General features: G+C 52.3%; 1 protein-coding gene across 1 annotated transcript; it reads left to right on the top strand.

Moving 5' to 3' along the window:
* The first annotated feature begins 865 nt into the window (after positions 1–865).
* On the top strand, positions 866–19,509 carry Fblim1 (filamin binding LIM protein 1). The gene is made up of 8 exons (XM_090335757.1): positions 866–897; positions 3,024–3,281; positions 6,868–7,037; positions 8,980–9,088; positions 10,629–10,798; positions 12,675–12,853; positions 13,997–14,114; positions 18,416–19,509. Exons 2-8 carry the CDS (start codon positions 3,035–3,037, stop codon positions 18,527–18,529), a joined length of 1,107 nt encoding a protein of 368 aa, XP_090191883.1. The 5' UTR covers positions 866–897; positions 3,024–3,034; the 3' UTR covers positions 18,530–19,509.
* Positions 19,510–25,766: the final 6,257 nt, after the last annotated feature.

Raw genomic sequence — 25,766 nt, 5'->3', positions numbered from 1 at the left:
CATCCTCCAGAACGCAGGGGAGGCGGGAGGGGTCAGCGTCCTCGTCCTCCAGAACGCAGGGGAGGCGGGAGGGGGCAGCGTCCTCATCCTCCAGAACCCAGGGGAGGCGGGAGGGGTCAGCGTCCTCGTCCTCCAGAACGCAGGGGAGGCGGGAGGGGTCAGCGTCCTCGTCCTCCAGAACGCAGGGGGAGGCGGGAGGGGGCAGCGTCCTCGTCCTCCAGAACGCAGGGGGGAGGCGGGAGGGGGGCAGCGTCCTCGTCCTCCAGAACGCAGGGGGGAGGCGGGAGGGGGCAGCGTCCTCGTCCTCCAGAGCGCAGGGGGAGGCGGGAGGGGTCAGCGTCCTCGCCCCCAGAGCGCAGGGGAGGCGGGAGGGGCAGTGGCTAGCTGGGGACACACCCGATGACCAGCCTGGCCGTCGCGTCCGCCCGCCTGCACGGCGTGAAGGGGTTCCAGACCCAGGTGCAGCCCGAGTCGGGGCTCGGAGACCCCCGCCCAGGGCAGAAGGCCCGGCCCATCACGTAGGGACCACTGCATCCGCTCAGACGAGCGCGGAGGTGGGCAGTGTCCCCGGGGTCCCAGACCCAGGGGAAGACCTGGGCGGCTCGGGGGCCTGAGCGGGGCGGAGGGGTCCGGGGAACAAAGGCAGGGCGGGAGGGGCGGCGGGCAGGTGGGGCGGCCCCTCCCCCGAGCCTCACCTTTTATGGTCAGGCGCGGGCGCAGGGCCGGGGCGGGCGCGGGGGGCGGGCCGGGGGCGGGCGCGGGGCGCGGGGGGCGGGCGCGGGGCGCGGGGGGGGCGGGCGGGGGCGGGCGCGGGGGGCGGGGGCGGGCGCGGGGGGCGGCGGCTCGGTCCTGCCCCGCCCCGGCGTCCGGCCGCAGCCGCCGCAGCTCGGGTTGCAGGTAAGGGGTGCTGCGGGCCCGACGGCCCGTCCTGGCGTCCCCGGCTGGCGGCACGCAGGTGGCGGCTCTGGGCGGGCGCCCCCAAATCCCCGGCTGTACCCAGACCTGGGGGCCCCCGGAGGGACGGCTGTCGGTCCGTCCGTCGGTCCCGGTTGCCGTCCCGGGGTGGAGGTCGGGACCCGGGGAGGCGCGGGCCGGGGTCCCGCCAGGCCAGGCGAGGGCGGGCGGCTCCCCGCCCCAGGTGTGCGCCCCTCGGCGCCGGCCGAGGGCGGGGACGGGCGCAGCTGCCGGGTGCCCTGGGCGCCGCGAGGCCCGGGACCGGTCGGGGCCCCGCGCCCGCCTCTCCCCGCGAGAGCCCGGGTGCGTGCCGGGGGCGGCCCCGCCGCCAGCAGAGCTGTACCCCGGACCCGGACTGGGGTCCGCGGGGTGCGCGGAGCCGGCGGCGGGGTGCGGCCCGGGCCGTCCCGCGCCCCGCGCCCCGCTCCAGCCGGCCGGCGCGGCTGGATCTCGGCCTCCTTCCTTCCTCCTGACAGGAAATGACTTTCCTTCCCTTTGTTCCCACTTTCTCCGCTCACCGACGCTCTGGCTCGCCGGGGGCGGAGGCGGGGGCGGGGGTCCGCGGCGGAGGAAAGTGCGGCCCCCTCGCCCCGTCGGGCTGGACAGGGCTTGAACGTCCCCGGCGGGGCTCCTTCCCCTGCCCGCCCCGCAGTGACCCTGCGGGGGGACGGGAGGGACGGGCCAGCTGCACACATCTGGCCGGTCCTGGGGATGTTCCTGGGTTCTGGGAACGCCGGCAGATGTAGCTCCCCAGGAGGGGGGAGGAGGACGGAGGGGGGTCCTGAGGAACTGGTCCCATCACCAGGGAAGCATCTAGACTGCTCCATGCCAGGATGAGAACAACCGGGGCCTTAGCGAGCTCTGTGGTGCCCGTGGGACGGAAAGGAAGCCAGCTTAGGTCTGCCACTACACTTGAACTCGTGAGGCCTGTCTGTGAATCTGGGGCGTGAATCTGGGGCGTAAAGGGCCTCATCTTAGATGATTGCAGAATGATGGGAATTTCCAGGCGTGGGGAGTGTCTGTGTCTGTCTGTCTGTCTGTCTGTCTACCCACCCAGAGACTTGAGCTTGCTAGGCTAGTTCACTAGGCTGGCATTCTACCATTTGAGCCACACCACTAACTGAAAGTGGAATTCTTAAGCTGGATGTGATCCGCCTCCTAAAAACTATGGTTACAAGCATGGACCACCAATAATCAGGCCTGCTTTCCACTCTGGTCCCATCCCTCCCCTCAAGGCTGGCACTCTACCACTTGATCTGCAGCTCCACTTTCAGCTTTTTGGCTTAATTGGAAATAAGAATCTGTTGAATTTATCTGCTTAGACTGAGTTCAAACCAAGACCCTCAGATCTCTGACTTCCGAGAAGCTAGAATTACAGGTGTACCATGGCACCCAACTCTTTCCTTCTTGAGATTGAGTCTCACTGTGTAGCCTGGCTGGCATGGGATCCTGGTCCTCTTTCCTGTGCTCCCTACTTGTCTGGACTGAGTTTTTTGTTTGTTTGTTTGTTTGTTTTTTGCCAGTCATGGGCTTGAGCTCAGGGCCTGAGCACTGTCCTTGGACTTTCTCAAGGCTAGAGCTCTACCACTTGAGCCTCAGCACCATTTCTGGCTTTTTTCTATGTATGTGGTACCGAGGAATAGAACCCAAGTCTTCATGCATGCTAGGCAAGCACTTTAACCACTAGGCCAAACTCCCGGCCCCTGGACTGAGTTTTGAGTTGAGTCATTCTTAGCATATCTTTCACAGCTGGGCACCTGTGGCTCACATCTGTAATCCTAGCTACTCAGGAGACTGAGATTTAAGGATCATGGTTCAGTTCAAAGCCAGTTTGGGCAGAAAAGTCCTGGTGAGATTCTTCTCTCCAATTAAACACTCAGAAACCAGAAGTGATGCTGTGGCTCAAGTGGTAGAACGCTAGCCTTGAGCACAAAGAAGCTCAAGGACAGTGCCCAGGCCCTGAGTTCAAGCCTCACAACTGACCCCTTCCTCCCCAAAAGGGGTATGGTACAGGAGGAAGGAAGCTCTGGGCCCTTCTGGAGTCTGAACCCCTTTTCTGCCCCTAACAGGAGCCTCTGCCATGGCCTCCAAATCTGAGAAGAGGGTTGCCTCCTCCGTATTCATCACTCTGGCTCTCCCACGCCGGGACACCGCGGTGATGGGGGAAGTGAGACAGGTGGCTGGGGAGGCCCGAGGTGGCCCCTGGGAGGCCCCTGCTCCCGGGAAGTCCCTTGGAAGTGGCCCAGCCTGGAGACCCAGCCCCTGGGCCCTTGCAACCCAACCTGCAGCCTCTGCCCCAACTGGGCTTTCTGAGCTCTCCAATGGAGGTAAGAGGCGACTTCAAGAGAGACAGAGTGGGAAACAGCAGGGAGGTGGGGAGGGAAGGCAGACTTAGTCCTTGTTTTCTTCCTTTCTCCTACTCTCCCTCCCTTCCTATCCTCTCTCATCAGTTCATTTATTCATTCACTGACTCATTTACTTACTTGATTGTCCATTCATTCATTCATTGGAGCAGCCTCCTGAGTAGTTGGGATTTCGAGTGTGAGCTGTGGTGCCCAGCTTAAGGATTTGCAGTTCTTACATCGATTCGGGTTGGGAATTTACATTTTTACTTGTTTATTTTTTGTCCATCTCAGGACTTGAACTCAGGGCATAAGCTGAACTCTTTTTTTGGCGGGGGTCAGTTCTGGGACTTGAACTCAGGGCCTAGGCACCGTCCTTGAGCACTTTTGCTCAAGGGTAGTGTTGTGCCACTTGGCCCACAGCACCACTTACAGCTTTTCTGTATGTGATACTGAGAAATCACACAGCTTCCAGCATGCTTCGGGTATGCTTAGGGCAGGCTAAGCACTCTGCCCCGAGGCCACACTCCTGGCTCTCCATGCAACTCTTATCTCTAGTTAACCGCCAGAAAACTAAAAGTGGAGCTGTGTGTGGCTCAAAGTGGTAGCCTTGAGTGAAAAAGCTCAGGGACAGCATTCAGGCCCTGAATCCAAGCGCCAGGAACCAACAAAAAAGCAAACTGGGCGTGGTGGCTCACACCTGTAATCCTAGCTACTCAGGAGGTTAAGATCTGAGGAGCACGGTTCAAAGCCAGCCAGGGCACTAAAGTCCATGAGACTCTTATCTCCAATTAACCACCAGAAAACTGGAAGTGGCGCTGTGGCTCAAGGAGTGGAGAACTAGCCTTGAGCTGAAGAGCTCAGGGAAAGCACGCAGGCCCAGAGTTCAAGCCCTATGACTGATTAAAAACAAGAGCTTCCTGTGTGCCACTCTGCCCCATGGAGTTGACACTGAATGTTTGTTGAGGCAGTTGCTATTTTGAGTCCTACAATCTCAGATAGGTGAGACTTTGGGGCTAGAACTGTGGCCCTCTGCCAGCACTGGGCAGATTACCGCAATGCTGTCTCTCAGGGCCGACCCTGGGCCTGTGGAGTCAGAAACTCCAGGCTAAGCTGTGAAGGTTGAACAAGGCCCTTGGGTGATTTTGTCACAATGTCCAAGCTCAGTAGTTGGCTAGACTTGACAAATGTATTCCTTCCTGTTTTATTTACATTTTTTTTTTTTTGGCCAGGTGCTGGTGACTCACTGTAGTCCTAGCTGTTCAGGAGGCTGAGATCTGGGGAAATTTTTCTTCATGGGTCCTGTGGCTTAAATTCAGGTCTTGGGGACTATCCCTTGAGCCTCTTTGTGCTCAGGGTTAGCGCTGTCACTTGAGCCACATCACCACTTCCTGCTTTTTCTGATTAGTTTATTGGACAGAAGAGGCTCAAGGCCTTTCTTGCCTTGGTTAACTTCAAACTATAATCCTCAGATCTCAGCCCCCGGAGTGGCTAGGATTCTAGGCAGGATCCATTGGCAGCATCTGGCTTTTGTGTTTCTTATTTTCTTGGATTTTCTTTGTCGTTGGACTGGGGTCTAGAATGCCCTCTTGAGTCCGCGCAGTCCTTTCAGCCCTTGGGTGGGTCAGGGACATTGTCTGCCCTACATTGAAAAGCAGAAACGCAGAAACTTAGCTGGGAATGGGTTATAGCTCTGGATCCTCCAGAAGTTTCTGTCTTCTTTCCACCAGTATGTTTTACTGGTTTCTCTTGTGCCCTGTGATAGTGGTTTAATCCCTGTGTCCCTTTCTGTACTCACGGTGGAAATGAGATTTTGCGCTGTTCTGTTTTTGTCCAGCTTCCTTGTATGTGGGTGAAACACGTTACCAGGAGAGGAAGGAGCATGGGAGACGGGAAGTCTGTGGTGACAGCAGGATTAGGGATCTAGGACCCCACCCTGCCCTGCTCACTCAGCCTCAGCTGCTGGGAGTGGCCATGAGCTAAGCTGATATTGTAATCATTTTGTGCATGTGCATGTGTATGCAGGCATGCGTGCGTGCGTGTATGTGTGTGTACACAGAGGTGTGGAGTGCAGAGTCAGGAGTCCCAAGTCCTCACATCCTGTTCTACTGATTGTCAGGGTTCAGGCACATTTGCTTTGTCTGTGCCTTTTCTTGTTGTATTTTATTTTTATTTAATTTTGTCGGTCGTGGGGCTTGACCTCTAGGCCTGGGCGCTTTCCCTGAGCTCTTCAGCTCAAGGCTAGCCACTCTACCCCTTGAGCCATAGCTCCACTACCAGTTTTCTGCTGGTTAATTGGAGATAAGAGTACCACCGGCTTTTTGTGCTTGGGCTGACTTTGAACTGTGATCCTCAGAGCTAGCCTCCTGAGTGGCTAGGATTACAGGCATGAGCTACTGGTCCCTGGCTCCTCCTTTTATTTTATTTTATTTTTTTTTGCCATTTATGGGGACTTGAACTCAGTCCTGGTCTTGAACTCAGGGTCTGTACATTATTCTTGAGTTTTCTGAAGGCTAGCGCTCTACCATTTGAGCCACGGCATCACTTCTGGCTTTTTCTTTAGGTACCGAGTAATGAAACCCAGGGCTTCATGCATTGCTAGGCAAACATTCTACCACTAAACCACATTCCCGGCCCCTCCTTTTGTTTTTAGACTGAGTCTCACTTTCCTAGGCTGGCCTAGAACTCACTGTATGGTTGAGGCTGACCTCACACTTATGGTTCTCTTGCCTCAGTCTCCCTGAAGGCTGGGATTCAGGCACGTGTTACCATGCACCATGCTCCCCTTCGTGTCATCCGTCGCCTGGTCCTGAGCTTTTCACTCACGGCTGGAGTAACAGTTCTATTTTTCCTGTGGTGTATTAGAGATAAGTATTGTGGACTTTCTTCTTCTTCTTCTTCTTTTTGCCATGGGCTTGAGCTTAGGGCCTGAGCACTGTCCTTTGGTTTTCTCAAGGCCTCTTGAGCCTCAGCACCACTTCCAGCTTTTTTCAATGTATGTGGTACCGAGGAATCGAACCAGGGTCTTCGTGCATGCTAGGCAAGCACTCTACCTCTAGGCCAAACTCCTGGCCCTTGTGGACTTTCTTGCCTAGGCTGTTTTCAAACTTGGATCCTCAGATCTTCTGAGTAGCTGAGATTATAGACCTGTGCCACCTTGCCCAGCCAGAAGGATGTCTGGTGACACCCATGCAGCTGGCCAGGAAATGCAGCTTCAGGTCACTGCCTTAGGGGCTGGTTGTGCCTGTGTCCCCACCAGGTGGGTTTGGCGCCCAGTGGGGCTGTCCAAGGTGGAGGTTGACAAGGAGGGAGCTACTGGGCAAGTCACTTCAGGAACCTCATCTTCTGCTATCCTCCCTGCAGCCCCTAGGGGGCAGTAGCACTTTCCAGCTGAGAGCTGCTGGCTCTGTGTTAGAACCCACATGAGTTCATATCAGAGCCAAATAGGACCAGGGCTGGGGTGAGGGACCCTGAAACTGAGCTCTAGCCACTGCTGTTTAGTCTTCTGTGTAGTGAGATTCCTCTCTGCCTCTGCAGAAACTCTGGAACACTCCCTCTCTTTCTGTTGCAGAGTGCCCGCTGCCCCCTCCCGCCCTGCATAGTGAAGAGTCCTTGGCCGACCTGGACCTCCTCCCTCCTCCGCCTCCACCCCCTGATGAGGATGTCCCCATCCCTGGCGGGGCCTCACTCATTTCTGACTTGGAGCAGCTGCACCTGCCCCCACCCCCACCTCCACCACAGGTACCGCCAGCCTTGCCCCTCCTAGACCCCTGTGTCCGGAGTCATTTTTCTCTTTGTTTGTTTTTTGTGGGCTTAAACTCGGCCTGGGCGCTGTCCCTGAGCTCTTCAGCTCAAGGCTACCTCCCTACCTTTAAGCCAAGTCCTATTTCCCATCTTTTTTTTTTTTTTTTTTGCCAGCCCTGGGCTTGAGCTCAGGGCCTGAGCACTGTCCTTGGACTTTCTCAAGGCTAGAGCTCTACCACTTGAGCCTCAGCACCACTTCCAGCTTTTTTCTATGTATGTGGTACCGAGGAATCGAACCCGGGTCTTCATGCATGCTAGGCAAGCACTTTAACCACTAGGCCAAACTCCCAGTCCCCTATTTCCCGTTTTCTAGAGGATAATTGAAGATAAGAGTCCTTTGTGCCTGGGCTGACTTTGAACCTTGATCCTTAGATCTCAGCCTCCCAAGTAGCTAGGATTACAGTCATTCTCATTCTTGAAGACAGACCCTCCTCAAGGGTCTTCTAGACTAGGCTTAGAGGTTGGCAATGTGGCTTAATCTTAGAGTGCTTGCTTAGCATGCATGAAGCCCTGGGTTCCATTCCTCGGCACCACATACATAGAAGAAGCCAGAAGTGGCACTGTGGCTTAAGTGGTAGAGTGCTAGCCTTGAGCAAAAAAGAAGCTCAGGGACAGTGCCCAGGTCCTGAGTTCAAGCCCCAGGACTGGCAAAAAAAAAAAAGTCTGAACTTAACATTAAGCTCCTAGAATCACAGCTATTTGGGAGAGTTGGAGGTAGGAGGATCTTGGTCCAAGATAAGACCCAAGGGGAAAAAAGTGAGACCCTCTCAGAAAAATGAAGAATAGGAGTTGAGCCTAGTGGTAGAGTGCTTGCCTAACATGCACAAAGCCCTGCATTCAATTTCTCAGTACCATATACAAAGAAAAAGCCAGGAGTGGTGCTGTGGCTCAGAGCTCCAGCTTTGAGGGGGGAAAAAAAAGCCCAAGGACAGTGCTTAGGCCCTAAGGTCAAGCCATGGGACTGGCTGAAAAATAAGAAAAATAAATAAATGAAGCAAAAAGGTCTGGGGCATGGCTCAATTGGCAAGAGTTCCTGCCCAGCAAGCACCAGGCTTTGAGTTCAAACCCCCAGTACTGTAGAAAATAAAACAGACCTCTTCAATGTCCCAGACATACTGGTTAAAATTGTTGGAATTCCTCATGGTCCCTAGGAAGTGCTGTCCCCGTTTTGTCCCTCAGGCACCCTCCTCGACCCTGGGAAGACCTCTCAGGTGTCTAGCTAAAAATTCCTGTGCTGGGGCCGGGAGTTTGGCCTAGTGGTTAAAGTGCTTGCCTAGCATGCATGAAGACCCGGGTTCGATTCCTCGGTACCACATACATAGAAAAAAGCCGGAAGTGGTGCTGAGGCTCAAATGGTAGAGCTCTAGCCTTGAGAAAGTTCAAGGACAGTGCTCAGGCCCTGAGCTCAAGCCCAGGATTGGCAAAAAAATACAATAAAATAAAATAAAATTCCTGTGCTGCTGGAACCCGGTCTTCCTCCTCTGCCCCAGGCCATCACTGATTGTCCACTGCAGCTAGGAGCTGCGAGGAGAGGCCAGTCCAGGGAGGGAGAAGGAGAGTTTTGGCTAATGGAGGGAGTAGGGCAGAGTGGGTAACCATGGTAACTTCCAAGTGATCTCAGGGCTCACTGGACCTCTATCTTTTTTTTTTTTTTTTTGCCAGTCCTGGGCTTGAGCTCAGGGCCTGAGCCCTGTCCTTGGACTTTCTCAAGGCTAGCACTCTACCACTTGAGCCTCAGCACCACTTCCGGCTTTTGTCTATGTATGTGGTACCAAGGAATCGAACCCGGGTCTTCATGCATGCTAGGCAAGCACTTTAACCACTAGGCCAAACTCCCGGCCCTGGACCTCTATCTTTTGTCTACCCCTTGTCCCCACAGGCTCTGTCCAAGGGCCCATCAGTCGAGCCTCTGACCAGGCCCTCAGAGGAGGAGCTGCCACTTCCCCCAGAAGACCCTGGCAGCCTTCCAGAGAGAGAAGCATCCACAGGTAAGGGCACAGGGCTGGCCCCGACCCAAGGTGCTGGGACCCCACCCCTGTGTCTCACTCAGCTCACCTAGTGGGTGGTCTGTGAAATTGTACAGCAAGCCAGGTACCAAGGCTCACACCTGCAAACCTAGCTACTCAGCAAGCTGAGATCCATGAGACTCGTATCTCCAGTTAATCACCAGAAAACCAGAAGTGGCACTGAGGCTCAAGGGGTAGGGTGGTGGCCTTGAGCTGAAGAGCTCAGGGCCTGAGCACTGTCCTTGGACTTTTCTCTTTTCTCAAAGCTAGAGCTCTACCACTTGAGCCACAGCACCACTTCTGGCTTTTTTTTCTATGTATGTGGTACCGAGGAATTGAACCCGGGTCTTCCTGCATGCTAGGCAAGCACTTTACCCACTAGGCCAAACTCACGGCCTTTTTTTTTTTATATAATGATATTCCATTTATACGTTAACTGTATAGTTTGTTGTAAAAAGCAAAACGCCTTGAATTTCCTCTCAATACTTTATTATTTATTTAGGTCAGTTTGAACTCACCCATCTTATACTCTCACTTGGTGATTTTGCTCAAGGCTGGCACTCTATCATTTGGACCACAGCTTTACTTCTAGCTTTTTGGTGGTTAATTAGAGATTGGAATCTAATGGACTTTGCTGCCTGTACTGGTTTCCAACCACTGGTCCTCAGATAACAGCTTCCTGGAAGAACAGGTGTAAGCCACCAATATCTGGCTGAGAATCAAATCTTTATGTGGTCCATTATTTCAGTCTCTTTCAGTCTACTGGATTTTGTGACATTGTTAGAAAGGATTCCTCCAACATTGTAACATGATTTTCTACTTCTAATAATTTTTATTCTCATGGGCTTGTTTGTTTATTTAGCAGTCTGCATAGCCCAGGCTGACCTTGAAGTCAAATTTCTCCTGCCTCCCCCTCCCTAGTGCAGGGATTACAGTTGTGTCCCACTGCACTTGACCCACTGCTCAAATTCTCCAAGTATTTGGTATCGATTGGTACAGTTTCATTCCCATTTAGATTTTTTTTTGTCAGTTGTGGGGCTTGAACTCAGGGCCTGAGCACTGTCTCTGAGCTCTTTTGCTCAAGGCAAGTAAGTGCTCTTCCACTTTGAGCCACAGTGCCTCTTCCAGTTTTTGAGTGGTTAACTGGAGATAAGGGCCTCATGGAGACTTTCTACCCACACTGGCTTTGAACCATAGTCTTCAAATTTCAGCTTCTTGAGCAGTAGTTAGGATTCCAGGTGTGAGCTACCCATACCTAGCTCCCAATTAGATCTTGATGAATTGAAAATACTACCATTTGAGAAGACAAGTCGGTGACCCCAATTCTGCCTCTTCTTCTATTGATCGCAAACCCCCATTTCCGCCTCTAGATGGCGCAGGTGGGTTTGCAGGCCTGAGTCACCCTACCTGGCCTAATCTCGTCACATTCCTTCCTCGTGCCTGTCATGACCCCAGTCCTGGAATTGGAGGCTGAGCTGTGGGCACATTCTGAGTGGTGATGGCTATGTCTCCTCTACCCCAGACGTCTGTGGCTTCTGCCACAAGCCTGTGTCTCCTCGAGAGCTGGCCGTGGAGGCCATGAAGAGGCAGTATCATGCCCAGTGCTTCACCTGCCGCACCTGCCACCGCCAGCTAGCTGGACAGAGCTTCTACCAGAAGGAAGGGCGGCCCCTCTGTGAGCCCTGCTACCAGGTACTCCCCATGACAAGGCCCCTGCATTCCAGGCATGGAGCTGGGCATGTGGAGAAGTTACGTTATTTCCCTCCTCACAGTACTCCTGCCAGCTAGACACCACTGACCCAGAATTCCACAGATGAGGAAGTGCACATGCAGAAAGGAGAGAGATCGGACTGGGATTCATTTCCTGTGGTCCTGTAAAGTGTCAGCCTTCCGGCACAGACATAGTGCCAGAGTGAATCTACTTAGGAAGAGAAGGGTTGTTTGGGGGTGGTGGGAGCCATGGGCACAGGACAGGACAGACACATTTGCTTTTCATCAGCTTCTCATGGCCGCCCGTCTGTCTATCCCTTTCTCTCTTTCTCTCCCTTCCCCCCCCTGCCTCTTTTGTTAGTCCTAGGGCTTGAACTCAGGGCCTGGGCACTATCCTTGAGCTTTCTTAAGGCTAGCACTCTATCGCTTGAGTCATAGCACTACTTCTGGCATTTTTTTTGTTTTTGTGGTACTGAGGAATCGAACCCAGGGCTTCGTGCACACTAGGTGAGCACTGTACCACCAAGCCACATTTCCAACCCCTGAGCTTTTTTTTTTTTTTTTAATGCCAGTCCTGGGGCTTGAGCTCAAGGCCTGAGCACTGTCTTCAGGCTTTCTCAAGGCTAGTGCTCTATCACTTGAGCCACAGCATCATTTCCAACTTTTTTCTATGTATGTGGTACTGAAAAATCGAGAACCTGAGTCTTCATGCATGCTAGGCAAACACTCCCCACCCCTTTTTTTTGGTTCTGTGATTAATTGAAGATAACAGAGGCTCGCAGACTTTCCTGTCCAGGCTAGCTTTGAACCATGATCCTCTGATCTTTGCCTCCTGAGTAGGGAGGATTCCAGGTGTGAGCACCAGAGCTGGCTCTATTGATCATTTTGTATGGCCAGAGAACAGTGTAAGAAATCTCTTGGCAGAAAAGAGGATGCTACCTGTAGTACAGTCTCTGATGGGTGCATCTGTGGCTGTGCCATATATTATGACAGTAGCACGTAGCAGAGCAAAAACCGCATGGCCTGGAGGAAAAGAGAAAAGAGGAAGATGTAGGCTCTCACCATTCTCTGGAAACCTCCCCCCCCCCAAGACCTGCCACTGAGCCCTACCACCTAAAGTATATTATCACCCAGGGCCCTTGTTCCCGAGGATGCTAGACTCCTCTTCAACATCAAAACTCACTTGTGTGTGGATGCACACAGGTTGTGGGGCTTGAACACCTGGCCTCACACTCTTGCTTGACTTTTATTCTCAAGGCTGGTGCTCTACCCCTTCTGCCACAGCTTCGTTTCTGGCTTTTTACTGGTAATTTAGAGATAAGAATCTCAGCTGCATGCAGGTGGCTCACACCTGGAATCCTGGCTACTTGAGGGACTGAGATCTGAGGATCTCAGTTTGAAGCCAGCTGGGGCAGGAAAGTCCACGAGACTCTCTCCAATTAACCACGAGAAAACTGAAAGTGGAGCTGTGTGGCTCAAAGTGGTAGAGCACTAACCTTGAGCAAAAAAGTTCAGGGATAGTGCCTAGACCCTGTGTTCAAGTCCCGTGACCAACAAAGGTAGGTAGTTCTCATGGTCTTATCTGCCCAGGCTTTAAACCTCACTTCTCTCTGCCTCCTATGTAGGTAGGATTGCAGGTGTAAGCCAACACACCTGGCTTTAGACTCTGAGGTTGGAAGGAAGTTTCTGCTGAGTCCTGACCTCAAATAGATGGCAGTATAAATCGAGTAGCTGCCTCACGGTGTTGATCCCTGCTCTGTGCTGAGACACAGTGCTCTTGGGGCCGCTGGCCAGGGCCCCTCGTGGCTTGGAGTACGCTTGGCTGTGGGCAGCTCTGAGGCAAGACCCTCTATCCCAGGACACCCTGGAGAAGTGCGGCACGTGTGGCCAGGTGGTCAGTGACCAGGTCATCAAGGCGCTGAACCAGGTCTTCCATCCCAGCTGCTTTACCTGTGTCATCTGCACCCGCTGCATCGGGGACGAGAGCTTCGCCCTGGATGGCCAGAACCAAGTGTACTGCCTGGACGACTTCTACAGGTAGGAGAGGCCGCAGGCAGGAAGGGAAGGGGGTGACACGGCAGAAAACCACAGCCAAGGGCCCAGGACCACTCCTGGACACAGATGGCTCATGCTTACAATCCATGCTACTCAGCTGTGATCTGAGGATTGCAGTTCAAAGCCAGCCCAGGCACAAAAGTCGGTGAGATTCTTTAGCTCCAATGAACCAGCAAAAAGCCAGAAATGAAGGTATGGTGAAGAGGCAGGGCACTAATCTTTTTTTTTTTTTTTTTTTTTTTTTTTGCCAGTCCTGGGCTTGAGCTCAGGGCCTGAGCACTGTCCTTGGACTTTCTCAAGGCTAGAGCTCTACCACTTGAGCCTCAGCACCACTTCCGGCTTTTTTCTATGTATATGGTGCCGAGGAATCTAACCCGGGTCTTCATGCATGCTAGGCAAGCACTTCAACCACTAGGCCAAACTCTCGGCCCAAGGGTACTAATCTTGAACACAAAAACTCAGAGACAGTACACAGGCCAAGTTTAAGCCTATTACACACACACACACACACACACACACACACACACACACACACACACACACACACACACACACACACACACACACAGAAAGAAAGGCTGGGGAGAGACATAGAGGAAAGAGAGGATAGAGAAAAAACCCTAAAAACGTATATATAAACTGAGTGCTGGTGACTCATGGCTGTAATCCTAGCTCCTTAGTAGACTGAGAGCTGAGGACAGAGGTTTGAAGCCAGCCAATGCAGAAAAGTCTGTGAGACACACTTCCAATTAACCAGCGAGAAACCAGAAGTGGAGTTACAGCTCAGGTGGTAAGGCAATGGCATTTAGCAAACTAAGGGACACTACTCAGGCACTGAGTTCAAGTCCCAGTACTGGAACCAAGAGGGTAAAAAGACAAAGCCATGAGAGGGTCCCAGCCTAGCATCCCCTCAGTTCCAGCTTTTCCGCTGTTCTCCTGTCTCAGGTCTCCCCTGTATCCTGCCAAGGAGTCAGAAGTGAGGCATAGCTGCAGGTGGAGAAGTCACACAGGAGCCCAGAATAGCTCTGGGAGGTGACTCCAGTCGCCCCAGTTCTGCCAGCTCATTTCTGCATTCATTACTGTGAACGCCTCCCGAGCAAGCGTGGGTTCTGTTTTTCTCTCTAGGAAATTCGCCCCCGTGTGCAGCATCTGTGAAAATCCCATCATCCCCCGGGACGGGAAGGATGCCTACAAAATCGAATGCATGGGAAAGAACTTCCACGAGAACTGCTACCGGTGTGAGGTGAGTAAGGGCCCGGGCTGTGGAGGCAAGCAGGCTCAGCAGTGCTGGCTGGGACAAAGAATGACAGTGGATGGGGAGTTTGGCCTAGTGGAAGAGTGCTTACTTAGCATGCACCAAGAAGCCGGAAGTGGAATACCGGGGCTGGATTGGTAGAGCACTCAAGGTTATCACCTACTTCTTGAGTCACAGCGCCACTTCTGGTTTTCTGCTGGTTAAGTGGAGATAAGAGCCTTATGGACTTTAGTGCCCAAGCTGGCTTTAAACTGCGATCTTCAGATGTCAGCCCCCTTAGTAGCTAGGGGTACAGGCGTGAGCTACCACACCCGGCAACCCAGGACAGATTTTAAAAACAAAACAAGGGCTGGGAGTTTGGCCTAGCATGTGCTTGCCTAGCATGCACAAAGACCTGGGTTTGATTCCTCGGTACCACGTACATAGGAAAAAGCTGGGAATGGTGCTGAGGCTCAAGTGGTAGAGCTCAAGCCTTGAGAAAGTCCAAGCACAGTGCTCAGGCCCTGAGCTCAAGTCCAGGACTGGCAAAAAAAACAAAACAAAACAAAAACTTCATCTTCAGTCACGGTTCAAAGCCATCCTGGATATAAAAGTCTGCAAAACTCTTTATATCCAATTGGACCACCAGAAAATCAGAATTGGTGCTGTGGCTCAAGTGGTGGAGCGCTGGCTTTGAGCTGAAGAGCTCAAGGACAACACCTAGGTCCTGAGTTCAAGCCCCAGAACCTGCAAAGAAAAACCAAAGAGCCAATCTGTGGTCCCCTGGTTATTTCAAGTCAGCTGAGCACAGATTTTTTATTTCCCCATGGCCTGCAGCCCACAAGCAATGTAGCAAGCCCTGCCCCTCCTTCACCCACCAGCCACTTGGCCCTGAAGCTTCCTCTCAGGTGCTGGGAGAGAGGTGGTTTGTATGGGTGTCACCCACTGAGGAGTCCCAGGGCAGGTCTCTCACAATGCGCCAAGGAGTAATTCTAAAGATGTGTTTGCTCATCTTAAAACAGGTGGAAAACCAGGCATGGTGGGAGGCTGAGTTCTGAGGATGGTGGTTCAAAGCCAGCCTCAGAACTAAAGTCCATGAGACTGTTATCACCAATTAACCATTAGAAAACTAGAAAACCGGAAGTGGGGCTCAAGAGGTAGGGGGTAGCCTTGAGCTGAAAAGCTCAGGGACTGTGCCCAGGCCCAGAGTTCAAGCCCTATGACCCACAAAAAAAAAAAAAAGAAAGAAAGAAAGAAAGAAAAGCCAGTGTGGTAGCTCACACCCATAATCCTAGCTACTCAGGAGGCTGAGATCTGAGGATCAAGGTTCAAAGCCAGCCTGGGCACAAAAGGACCTGAGACTCTTATCTCTAACCTCCAGAAAATGGGAAGTGGGGCTTTGCTCAAAGGTAGGAAAGTAGTCTTGAGCATAAGAGCTCAGGGACAGGGCCCAGGCAGATCTCAAGCCCCATGACCCACAGAGAGAAAGGGAGAGGGAGGGAGAGGGAGGGAGAGGGAGGGAGGGAGGGAGGGAGGGAGGGAGGGGGAGGGAGAGGGAGAGTCCAAGCCCAGGACTGGCCAAAAAAAATAAATAAATAAAAGAGAAAGAGAGAGGTGGAGGGGGGGCTTGGAGGGGCAGGGCCGGGAGAGGAGGAGCTGCAGACTTACACTGGCTTGGTTTGAGTTCAGAGTCCAGCTGCTGCTGTGTCTTGGAAAACCAGTGACCAAAGTCAATGCCAATATCTCTGCCGTCACCCTAAAAAAAAGATGTAGCAGGACAGCAAGCAACTCATTTCCACCCCCACCTGCCCGTCCTGTACGACCTTGACCAGCAGAGGCTGCCCAGCAACGGGGAACTTGAACTCTAGTAGAGACATGGCCAAAAATGGGGCTTGCAACTCGGCCTACACACTGTCCCTGAGCTCTTCAGCTCAAGGCTCGTGCTCTACCATTTGAGCCACAGTGCCACTTCCGGTTTTCTGGTGGTTACTGGAGATGAGAATCTCAGGGATTTTCATGGCTGGGCTGGCTTCGAGGCACAATCTCCGATCTCAGCCTCCGCCTCCTAAGTAGCTAGGATTACAGGTGTGAGCCACCACGACTGGCTCTTTGTGGTGTGTGTGTGCTAGTGCTTAAACTCAGGGTCTGGGCAATCTCCCTTAGCTTTTCCACTTCAGGCTGGCACTCTACCACTTGCAGCTTTTTTTTTTTTTTCCCCCCAGTCCTGGGCTTGAGCTCAGGGCCTGAGCACTGTCCTTGGAGACTTTCTCAAGGCTAGAGCTCTACCACTTGAGCCTCAGCACCACTTCCATAGAGCACCACTTCTGCCTTTTTTCTATGTACATAGTACCAAGGAATCGAACCCGTGTTTCCATGCATGCTAGGCAAGCACTCCATCACTAGGCCAAACTCCCGGCCCAGACACTTGCAGCTTTTTGCTGGTTAATGGAAGGTAAGAGTTTCATGGATTGGGAATGTGGCCTAGTGGTAGAGTGCTTGTCTAGCAGGCTCGAAGCCCTGGGTTCGATTCCTCAGTACCACGTACACAGAAAATGCCAGAAGTGGTGCTGTGGCTCATGTGGCAGAGTGCTAGCCTGGAGATAATCTTCACACCTCAGCCCCCTAAGTAACTAAGATTTAGGCATGAACTGCTGATGCCCCACTAGTAGAAAATATTCCTTATTCCCAGTTACGTAGGAGAGGCTGAGGTCTTTTTTGCCAGGCCTGTCTAAGGCCTACCTACCTTGCTTCAGCTCTTCTCAGCCCTTGAAAGGCTCGGCTGCCACTTTGTTTCTCCCTCTCTGTTCTATTTTAGAAAAGGTTACTTATGCCCCTTTGGCACTTCAGGTTTGTCACTTGATCCCCTTAGAATGCCAAACAAGTGACCCATTGTAAATGACCCAGATCCAGGACTTAAATTCCCCTCCCCCACCCCCAGGGACTAGGGTGGAGTTGGGGAGAGGAGCCACATGAGGGCGCCCTCTCTGACTGGCCACTGAGAAACTAGACTGTGGCCCCTGGCCCCAAAGTCATCTCAGTAGAGACCAGACTCTGATGACAGCACTGCAGCTTCCAAGGGCGCCAGCCAAGCCCAGAATCCGGTCTCTGCCCATGAGTCCTTTCTTACCTGGAGCTTGAAGAATAAGGTGATGGCTGAGGCTCCAATAAGGTGTGCGCTTTGGGTAAATGGTGAAGTTGAGTTGGCAGTTTGGGCTTGAATCTCTCTCCTCCTCCTGAAATCTGTGATTCATTATTTTGCCAGTCTTAAGGATGTGTGGCCTGGGAATTTAAACAAGAAAAAAAGGATCTCTCTCTAGACATCAGTGACTCAGACCTATAATCACAACTACTCAGGAAGTCAAGATCTGAAGATCATAGTTCAAAGCCAGCCTGGGCAGATAAATCAGAGATTGCGGAGTTTGTTTTTTGTTTTATTTTTATTTTTTGCCAGTACTGGGGCTTGAGCTCAGGGCCTGGGCACTGTCCTTGGGCTTTCTTCAAGGCTAGTGCTCTACCACTTGAGCCTCAGCACCATTTCTGGCTTTTTTTTATGTATGCGATAGTGAGGAATTGAACCCGAGCCCCTCTACCAGTAGGCCAAACTCTCAGCCCCTGTGAGATTCTTTATCTCCAATTAACCAGCAAAAATGTGAAGAGGGGGCCTTGAGTTTGGCCTAGTGGTAGAGTGCTTCCCTAGCATACATGAAGACCCGGGTTCGATTCCTCCATACCACATACGTAGAAAAGAGCTGAAAATGAGCCGAGTGTGGTGGCTCATGCCTGTGATCCTAGCTATTCAGGAAGCTGAGATCTGAGGATCATGGTTCAAAGCCAGCCTGGGCACTAAAGTCCATGAGACTCTTATCTCCAATTAACCAGTAGAAAACTGGAAGTAAGTGGCACTGTGGCTTAGGGGATAGGATGTAATCTTGAACTGAAGAGCTCCAGGATGACATCCATGCCCGGGGGTAGGGTGGTAACCTTGAGCTAAAGAGCTTGGGGACAGTGCCCAGGCCCAGCGTTCAAGCCCCACAACTGGCCAGAAGAAGCCAGAAATGGTGCTGTGAGTCAAGTGGTAGAACACTAGCCTTGAAGAAAGCCCAAGGACAGTGCACAGGCCCTGAGCTCAAGCCCCAGGACTGGAAAAGGAGTTATAGTTTAAGTGGTACAGCGCCAGCCTCCTGGCCCAGGCAACTGCACTGCTCCTTGCAGAGAAGGTTTAATAAAAGTCTCTCCCCTGGGCAGGCTCTGTGTTGGCAGTACCCACACCCCAGGACATTTGCATGTGACACGTACCTTTGTCTCTTTAGGACTGTAGTGTCCTCCTGTCTGTGGAGCCCACTGATCAAGGCTGCTACCCGCTGAATGACCATCTCTTCTGCAAGCCATGCCATGTGAAGCGGAGTGCCGCAAGCTGCTGCTGAGAGCCCCACCCTGCCCTAACTTGGTTTCCCTTTCTCACCTGCTCTTGCACACTTTCTTCCTGAGCCTCAGTGGGGACAGCGTGCAGTTTGACTGCAGCGTAGTATGCAGGGGGACTGAACCCTTCCCCCCCGGGGTGCTATTACAGGTCCCCTCACTTTCCGTTCCTCCCCATTCCCGTAAGCGTCATTCACTCCCAGAGGCCCGCCCGTGGGGCCCCCCTGTAGCTGGCCTTAACCTATTTTGGAGAGCAGGTCTCCAGGTTGGCATCTGGTATCCCTAGCACTGACACTGTCCATGCAGGGTGCTGAGACGCAGGCGGCCTGCTGGCCTGAGCGACTTGAAGGGAAACACCACCATCTTGTAAAAAGGCCAGGGGATTCCAGTGGCTCACACCCGTCACCCTAGCTGGCCAAGATCACAGTTTGAAGTCAACTAAGGCTGGCATCGCCAGTTGACCACCAAAATGCCAGACTAAAAGTGTGGTTCGAGTGGTAGAGCATCTGCCACAAATGCACAAAGCACTTGAGTTCACATCCTGATGTGGACCAAGTGTGTGGAGGGGGAGGGTGGAGAGAGGCGTTTAGAATTTTTTTTTTTTTCCCCAGTCCTGGGCTTGAGCTCAGGGCCTGAGCACTGTCCTTGGATTTTTCTCAAGGCTAGAGCTCTACCACTTGAGCCTCAGCACCACTTCTGGCTTTTTTCTATGTATGTGGTACCATGGAGTTGAACCCAGGTCTTCGTGTGTGCTAGGCAAGCACTCTACCACGAGGCCAAACTCCCAGCCCATGGCTTTTAGAAAATTTAAGGAATACATTCTTTGAATTTGGGAGAGACCTTTTTTTTTTTCTTTTAATTTTCCTTTTCTTTGAAACATCTTCCTTTGATTATAAATGTACAAGAATGTGAGAATGTGGCCCGGATGACAAAGCCACAGGCTTTGCACCCCTGCTGTGTGAGTCTTCAACACCTTGCCCAGTGGGAATGGGCCTGGGGGGGGAGGGGTGGATGGGACACCTGACATCAGCCCCACCCTCCCTCTGTGTCATGCCTCTGCCTTAGTGGCTTTTTGTGGTGTGATGGGGGCAGAGGTTAGGCATTCTTCACACACACCAGGGTGGCTCTAAACAGATGTGCCTCCAGCTGTGTTCTTCCCTGTCGAGGCAAACCACCTTTGCTTGGTAATTCCTGCCATTTCATAAAATGAATTAAGCCACCTGTGCGTCCCTCCCTCTGGGAGCTGTCCCTGTAGAAGCCTAAGATCTCTGCGGAGCCCCTTTCGCCCCCCATAGCCCCCACTTCCTGCCCTGGCCCTGAGCAGCCGGCCCCCAGCTCCCACCTTCACCACTGCCGGCCACACACCCGCGCTTCCTAGACATTTGCCTGCCACTCCGCTCGCTTCCAGTTTGGCTTCGTGCTAAACAATAGACCCAGGCCCGTGTTGTGTGTGTGAGTTAGACATGTCCTTCTTACACATTAAAAAGAAAGGTGTCCCTGAGAAGTCTCCTTTGTCCTGTCTTTGGCCAGGTAAGTGCTGGTGGCAGTCCTGGGGCTTGAATTCAAGGCACTGTCCCCGAACTCTACACTCAAGGCTGGCACTCTGCCACTTAAGCCACCGTTCTACTTCTAGCTTATTGGCAGTTGGAGATTAAGTCTGATGAAGCTGAAAACCGGTGTCCTTACATCTGAGCCTCCTGAGTGGATGACAGGCTGACTCACCGGCACGCGGCTAGCTCCACCATTCAAACCACAGTGCCACTTCAGCTTTTTTTGGTGCTTATTTGGAGATAAAAACTGTCCTGGTGGGCTGGCATTGGACCTCAGATCTTAGCCTCCTACGTAGCTGGAATTACAGGCATGAGCCACCAGTGCTGGGCTCTGTGAGACTCATCTCCAGTTAACCATCAAAAAGTGGAAGTAGAGATGTGTCTCAAGTTCTATAGCACTAGATTGGAGGGAGGGGGAAACTCAGGAGCAGCATCTATGCCCTGAGTTCAAGCCCCAGGACTGACACATAAGTAGAATGCACACCTGGGTGCTGTTGGCCCACACCTGCAGTCCTAGCTACTCAAGAAGGTAAAATAGGAGGATCCTGGTTCAAAACCAGCCCAGGCAAGAAAGTCTAATGAACCACCAGAAAACAGGAAGTGCATCTGTGGCTCCAGGTGAGAGTGTAGGCATGTTGTATCAGGTGCGGCAATATAAATGTATACATGATCAGATTTGAAAATACGACTCAGCAGTAGAGTGCATTTGGCGTGTGGAGGTCCTGTGTCCCATGCCCAGTGCCCAAAAGAAGTGTAGGTGTACACATACACTAAAATAGCTGCCGAGATACAATACTGTGTGCAGAAGCCCTGAGGGGGTGGGGTGACCCTGTCCCTGGGGTCCTGGAAGCCAGGTCCCTCTGCCAACAGCCTGCTCTGACTCCAGCTCTGACTGCCTAAAGGCAGATGCATGCGCAGCCACCAGGGGGCAGCGTAGACCAGAGAACTGAGAGCCAGGCTTTTCCAAACACAGGGTGGCAGTGGTCATCCCGGGACCTGCCCGCTACTGGCCCTTGTTGCAATGAGGTTGAGAGAAAAAATAAACTGCTACACAATTGGAGAAGAGTGCTGCTGCAGGGCAGGGTTCAGGAATAGAGGCTTACCTGACATCCAGAGCTGCAGGGGGTAGGGGGGAGTGCAGAGCCAGAGTGAGAGCTGAGACAACGGGTGCAGGGGGTGCTTCCCCCCCTTCCCAAGACTACAAGCAGGAGGGGTTCGGAGACACCTTATGCCAGCACTCTACTCTGTCCCTGATTCAAATGGCAGAGATGGGGGTGAATGAGGAGTGGAGGGGAATAGGGACAGGCCAGGCCTTGGAAGAGCCTACTCTGTGACATCCCCAGCTCAAGAGGCAGCTGTGGCTGGATACAGTGGTTCAATCCTGTAATGCCCACTAATCAAGAGGCTGAGATCTGGTTTCCACTCAGAACCACCCAGGGCTGATAAAATCCAAGAGACTCCAATCAGCAGAAAGCCAGAAATAGAGATGTGGCTCAAATGTATGAAAAAGCCAAGCAGGAGTGCAAGGCCCTGAGTTCAAGCACCAGCACAGAGCTTGAGATGGGGGGTGGGAGGTGACGGATGCAGACTTTCAAGGTATCTGTCCCAGGCTGCACAGCACAGTGCGTTTCAAAGCATATCCAGAGAAATCTTGAGATCTTCTTTACAGACACATTTCAGAAACGTGTGTTCTAGAATATTCCAGAAACCATCAAGTTGTAACTAGGACTTTTAAACCGAAATCAAAATGGAGGTCAAAATGCCAAGCTTCTCCCCTTTCCAGTTAGTAATTCATACCCCTGAGAAAGGACCCTATGCTGGGTGCTGGTGGCTCAAGCCTATAATCCTAGCTACTCAGGAGTTAGAGATCTGAAGATCTTGGTTCAAAGCTACCTGGGCAGAAAGTCCACAAGGCCCTTATCTCCAAATGATCTCCAAAATCCTAGAAGTGGAGCTGTGGCTTAAGTCGTAGATAGAGCACTAGCCTTGAGTAAAAAAAAAAAAAAAAAAAAAAGCCCTGAATTCAAGCCTGAGTACTGGCAGAAAAGAAAGAAAGGGAGGAAGGCCCAGTGCTCTTTTATTCTTTCAGATGGTTTATTGGAGATTAGATTCTCCTGGATTTTCCTGTGTGGACTCCCTTCAAACCATGATCCTCAGATCTGTCTGTAGCTAGAATTGTAGACATAAGCCACTGGTGCCAGCATCCTGTTCTGTAGCAAAGGTCATTTCAGTTTCTAAGGACCAACTACAGCAGTACAGTGTAACACAGATAAGCAAAACTGTCCAGGAAAAAAAAATATATTTTACTATTTTTTTAAATAGGTTCAGCTCTTCCTCTTAGAAATGCTGTGTTTAGAACGCAGACTGAGCTGTCATTTCCGAAGGGGCCAGGCATCCGGAGAGTGACTCAGGCTTTCTCAGAGGGAGGGGGAGGGTTAGGTGGGGCCGAGGATGGATCCCCTAAGCCTTCCGCAAACAACCCTCTCCCAAACCTCCCTGGAAGCTAGGAGGTGACTCCATACTATACACCCTGGGGTAATTGAATTCTAACCCTGCCGGTCTTTGAGCTGTAAATGATGGGCAGATGAAAATCCCATCTGGTCTGCAGGAGATTTCCCTCCCCTAGTGGAAAAACCAGTTTAGCTTTCATTTGCATACCCATTTCAACATCCTGACCTCCAAGGTGCAAGCCCCGTGGCCGGGGCACCAAACCTCCCTCCCTTGACAGTTAAGAGCAGTGCTTAAAGCCAGTTGCCAGTGGCTCACGCCTGTAATCCTAGCTACTCAGGAGACTGAGACCTGAAGATTGCAGTTCAGAGGCAGCCCTGGCAGTAAAGTACCTGTAGGACTTTTATTTCCAATGAACCACTCAAAACCTGGGAGTGGAGCTGTGGCTCAAAGTAGCAGAGTGTCTTTAGCAAAAGAGCTTGGGGACAGCGCCCAGATCTAGTTCAAACCTATGACTGATGACAAAAAAATTCAAGTGATGCTTTGGGTCCACTCATCAGTCCTGATTTTAACCCTTTAGGAAAACAATCTGTTTCTTTTTCTCCTGAGGTTTTGGGACCCGGCCTAGACCCAACACTCAGTTGAGAAAGCTCCCAACCACTGAGCCACAACCCCAGCCTGGAAAACTTTTTTTTTTTTTGCCAGTCCTGGGGCTTGAACTCAGCTAAGCACTGTCCTTGGGCTTTCTCAAGGCTAGAGCTCTGCCACAAGCCACAGCACCACTTCTGCAGTATGTGGTATAAGATAATCGAACCCTGGTCTTGGTGTGTGCTAGCAAGCACTCTACCATTAGGCAAAACTCCCAGCCCTTTTTTTTATTTTTGGCCACTTTTGGGGCTTGAACTCAGGATCTAGGCCGCTATGCTAACGCTCTACCACTTGAGCCACTGCACCACTTCTGGCTTTTTTCTGTGTATGTGGTACCAAGGAATGGAACCCAGGGCCTTGTGTATGCTAGGCCAGCACACTATCACTAGGCCACACTCCTGGTCTGGAAAACTCTTAGTCCTTTTCCCAGGTGTTTAGGGGAGAGATCTTTTGGGCCTGGGTCAGGAGGAAGGGCAGGAAGCAATCTCTGAAGGAGAGGGCAGAGGGAGGGAGTGGGGGTGGAGGAGGGCTCCCTAGGCCAGGGACAAGGTTGAGCCCCAGGTTCTCTGGTTATGAATCTAACTAGCTATTTGACCTCAAGGCCACCTCTGAAAGCTGTGAAAAGCAGAGAAAAGTGACTTTCTTGCATTGTTGTTTGGGGATCAAGTAGTGTTCCTTCTGGTCAGGTGAGAACTGGACAGCCTGCCTGGAGGAGGCTGCGGAAGGATGGTAATGTGGACAGCCAGAAGAACACAGCAGCCGCAGACCACAAATCAGACCTCCCTGAGCCTGCGGCCTGCCTTCAATCTGGCTCTGTGAGCTAAGGCCCCTGGAAGCAGCATAAGGAGATACTAGTTTGAAGTTTAGCCAAGTCTTAAAGCTTTATCTCTTTGCCTTCACCTCCTGGAGGGGCTGTGCTGTCCCCCCTCCACACACACGCACACCTTCCTGGTCACACTAAAAGAAAGGCTGTGATGTGATATGGGTGAAGGGTAGTGAAGTTTCCCTTTGAAAGTAGAGACTCAGGGCCAGGAGTTTGAAGCACTAGAGTGCTTACCTAGCATGCTGGAAAACCTGGATTCCATTCCTTTGTACCACATACACAGAAAAACCTGGAAATGGTGTGGTGGCTCAAGTGGTAGAGCTCTAGCCCTGAGAAAGTCCAAGGACAGTGCTCAGCCCTGAGTTCAAGCCCCAGGACTGGCAAAAAAAAAAAATACACATGAGGCTGAGATCTGAGGATTATGGTTCAAAGACAGTTTGAGCAGGAAATTCTCTTCTCTTGAATTAGCCAACAGAAAACCGGAAGTGGTGCTGTGGCTCAAGGTGGTAGAGCACTAATCTGGAATAAAAGAGCTCAGGGGCAACAACCAGATCTCAAATTCAATCCCCAGGACTAGCAAAAGAAAAATAATGACTTTATTAGCCCAAGCTGGCTTCAAACCATAATCCTCAGATCTCAGCCTCTGTACTAGCCGGGATTACAGATGTGAGCCACTGGAACCAGACCCCACCATTTCTTACTATTGTCCCACATCCATTGAAGACATGAGTGGGCAGACAGCTGGAAACACCTGCAGCAGGAAGCAGGTGGAGGCTGGGCTGGGCAGGTGAATTGGGGTCAGTGTTATAAACAGGCAGACCCAACCATCATGGGAAGCAGAGCAGGCTGCCTGCAGGGGAGAATGTGGACTGGCCCAGATGGACAAAGTGTGTCACTGAGGTACCAGGCTCTTCCTCTGGGCTTTGATCCCAGTCCCCTGGAGGGAGGGGCAGCCTGGATTCCTGGGGGTGGAGGCCCCATCCTCTCCTAGCTCTGCCCTAGAGGCCCAGGCCTAGTCTCTGCGGTTGACACCACCCTCTTGAGCTCCCCCACACCCTCTCTCTGAGCCCTGGTAAGTTTCCACATGAGCCTGCTCCATCTGAGTCAGGCTTGACCTGTCACCCAGGACCCTGGTTACAGGAAGTGGGGAGTTTCCCTCTGTTGGGGCTGAGTTCAGGCATTACACTTCACTGCCCTGTGCCTACGTTCCACCTCTTCCTCTCTCCAGGGACCGGCAAATATGACAGACCAAAAAAAAAAAAAAAAAAAGACCACAGGGTGGGTCTCCATAGATCTCAGGGACCACTAATCGAGGCCCTACTGCCAGCCTGGGGCTAATATCGCCAGGACCCCTACACACACACACACACACACACACACACACACACACACACACACACACACACACACACATACACACACAGAGTCCCCGTGTTCAAGGAGAGCAACAGGGACACCCCTGAGGCCTCTTGCCGTGACTATAAAAAGGAGCAGGCAGGTGAGGTGGTACTTTCCTGTTAGTGAAGCCTCCTGCCAACACGAGGCAGGTTTCCTCAGGTGAGATAAACAGGTCGTGGATGGATACTAATCCAAGGAAGAGGGTGCAGGTGGAAAGTGACCTTGGGATGTAGATTGAGCCGGAAGTGCCAGGTTTCCTGAAGTGAAAGGACAAATCTAAGGACAAAGTCTGTCAGATTTCTGGAGTTGGGAAGCTAGAGGTGCGAAAAGAAAGTGAAGGGAGAGGTGGATCCCTGGAAATCAGGGGAGGTGCAG

This window comes from Megascapheus bottae, chromosome 6 (genome assembly GCF_031878675.1).
Source record: "Megascapheus bottae isolate mThoBot1 chromosome 6, mThoBot2.hap1, whole genome shotgun sequence".
NCBI lineage: Eukaryota > Metazoa > Chordata > Mammalia > Rodentia > Geomyidae > Megascapheus > Megascapheus bottae.
Note: the sequence above shows the minus strand (reverse complement) of the source record. Positions and strands in the feature narration are given on the sequence as shown.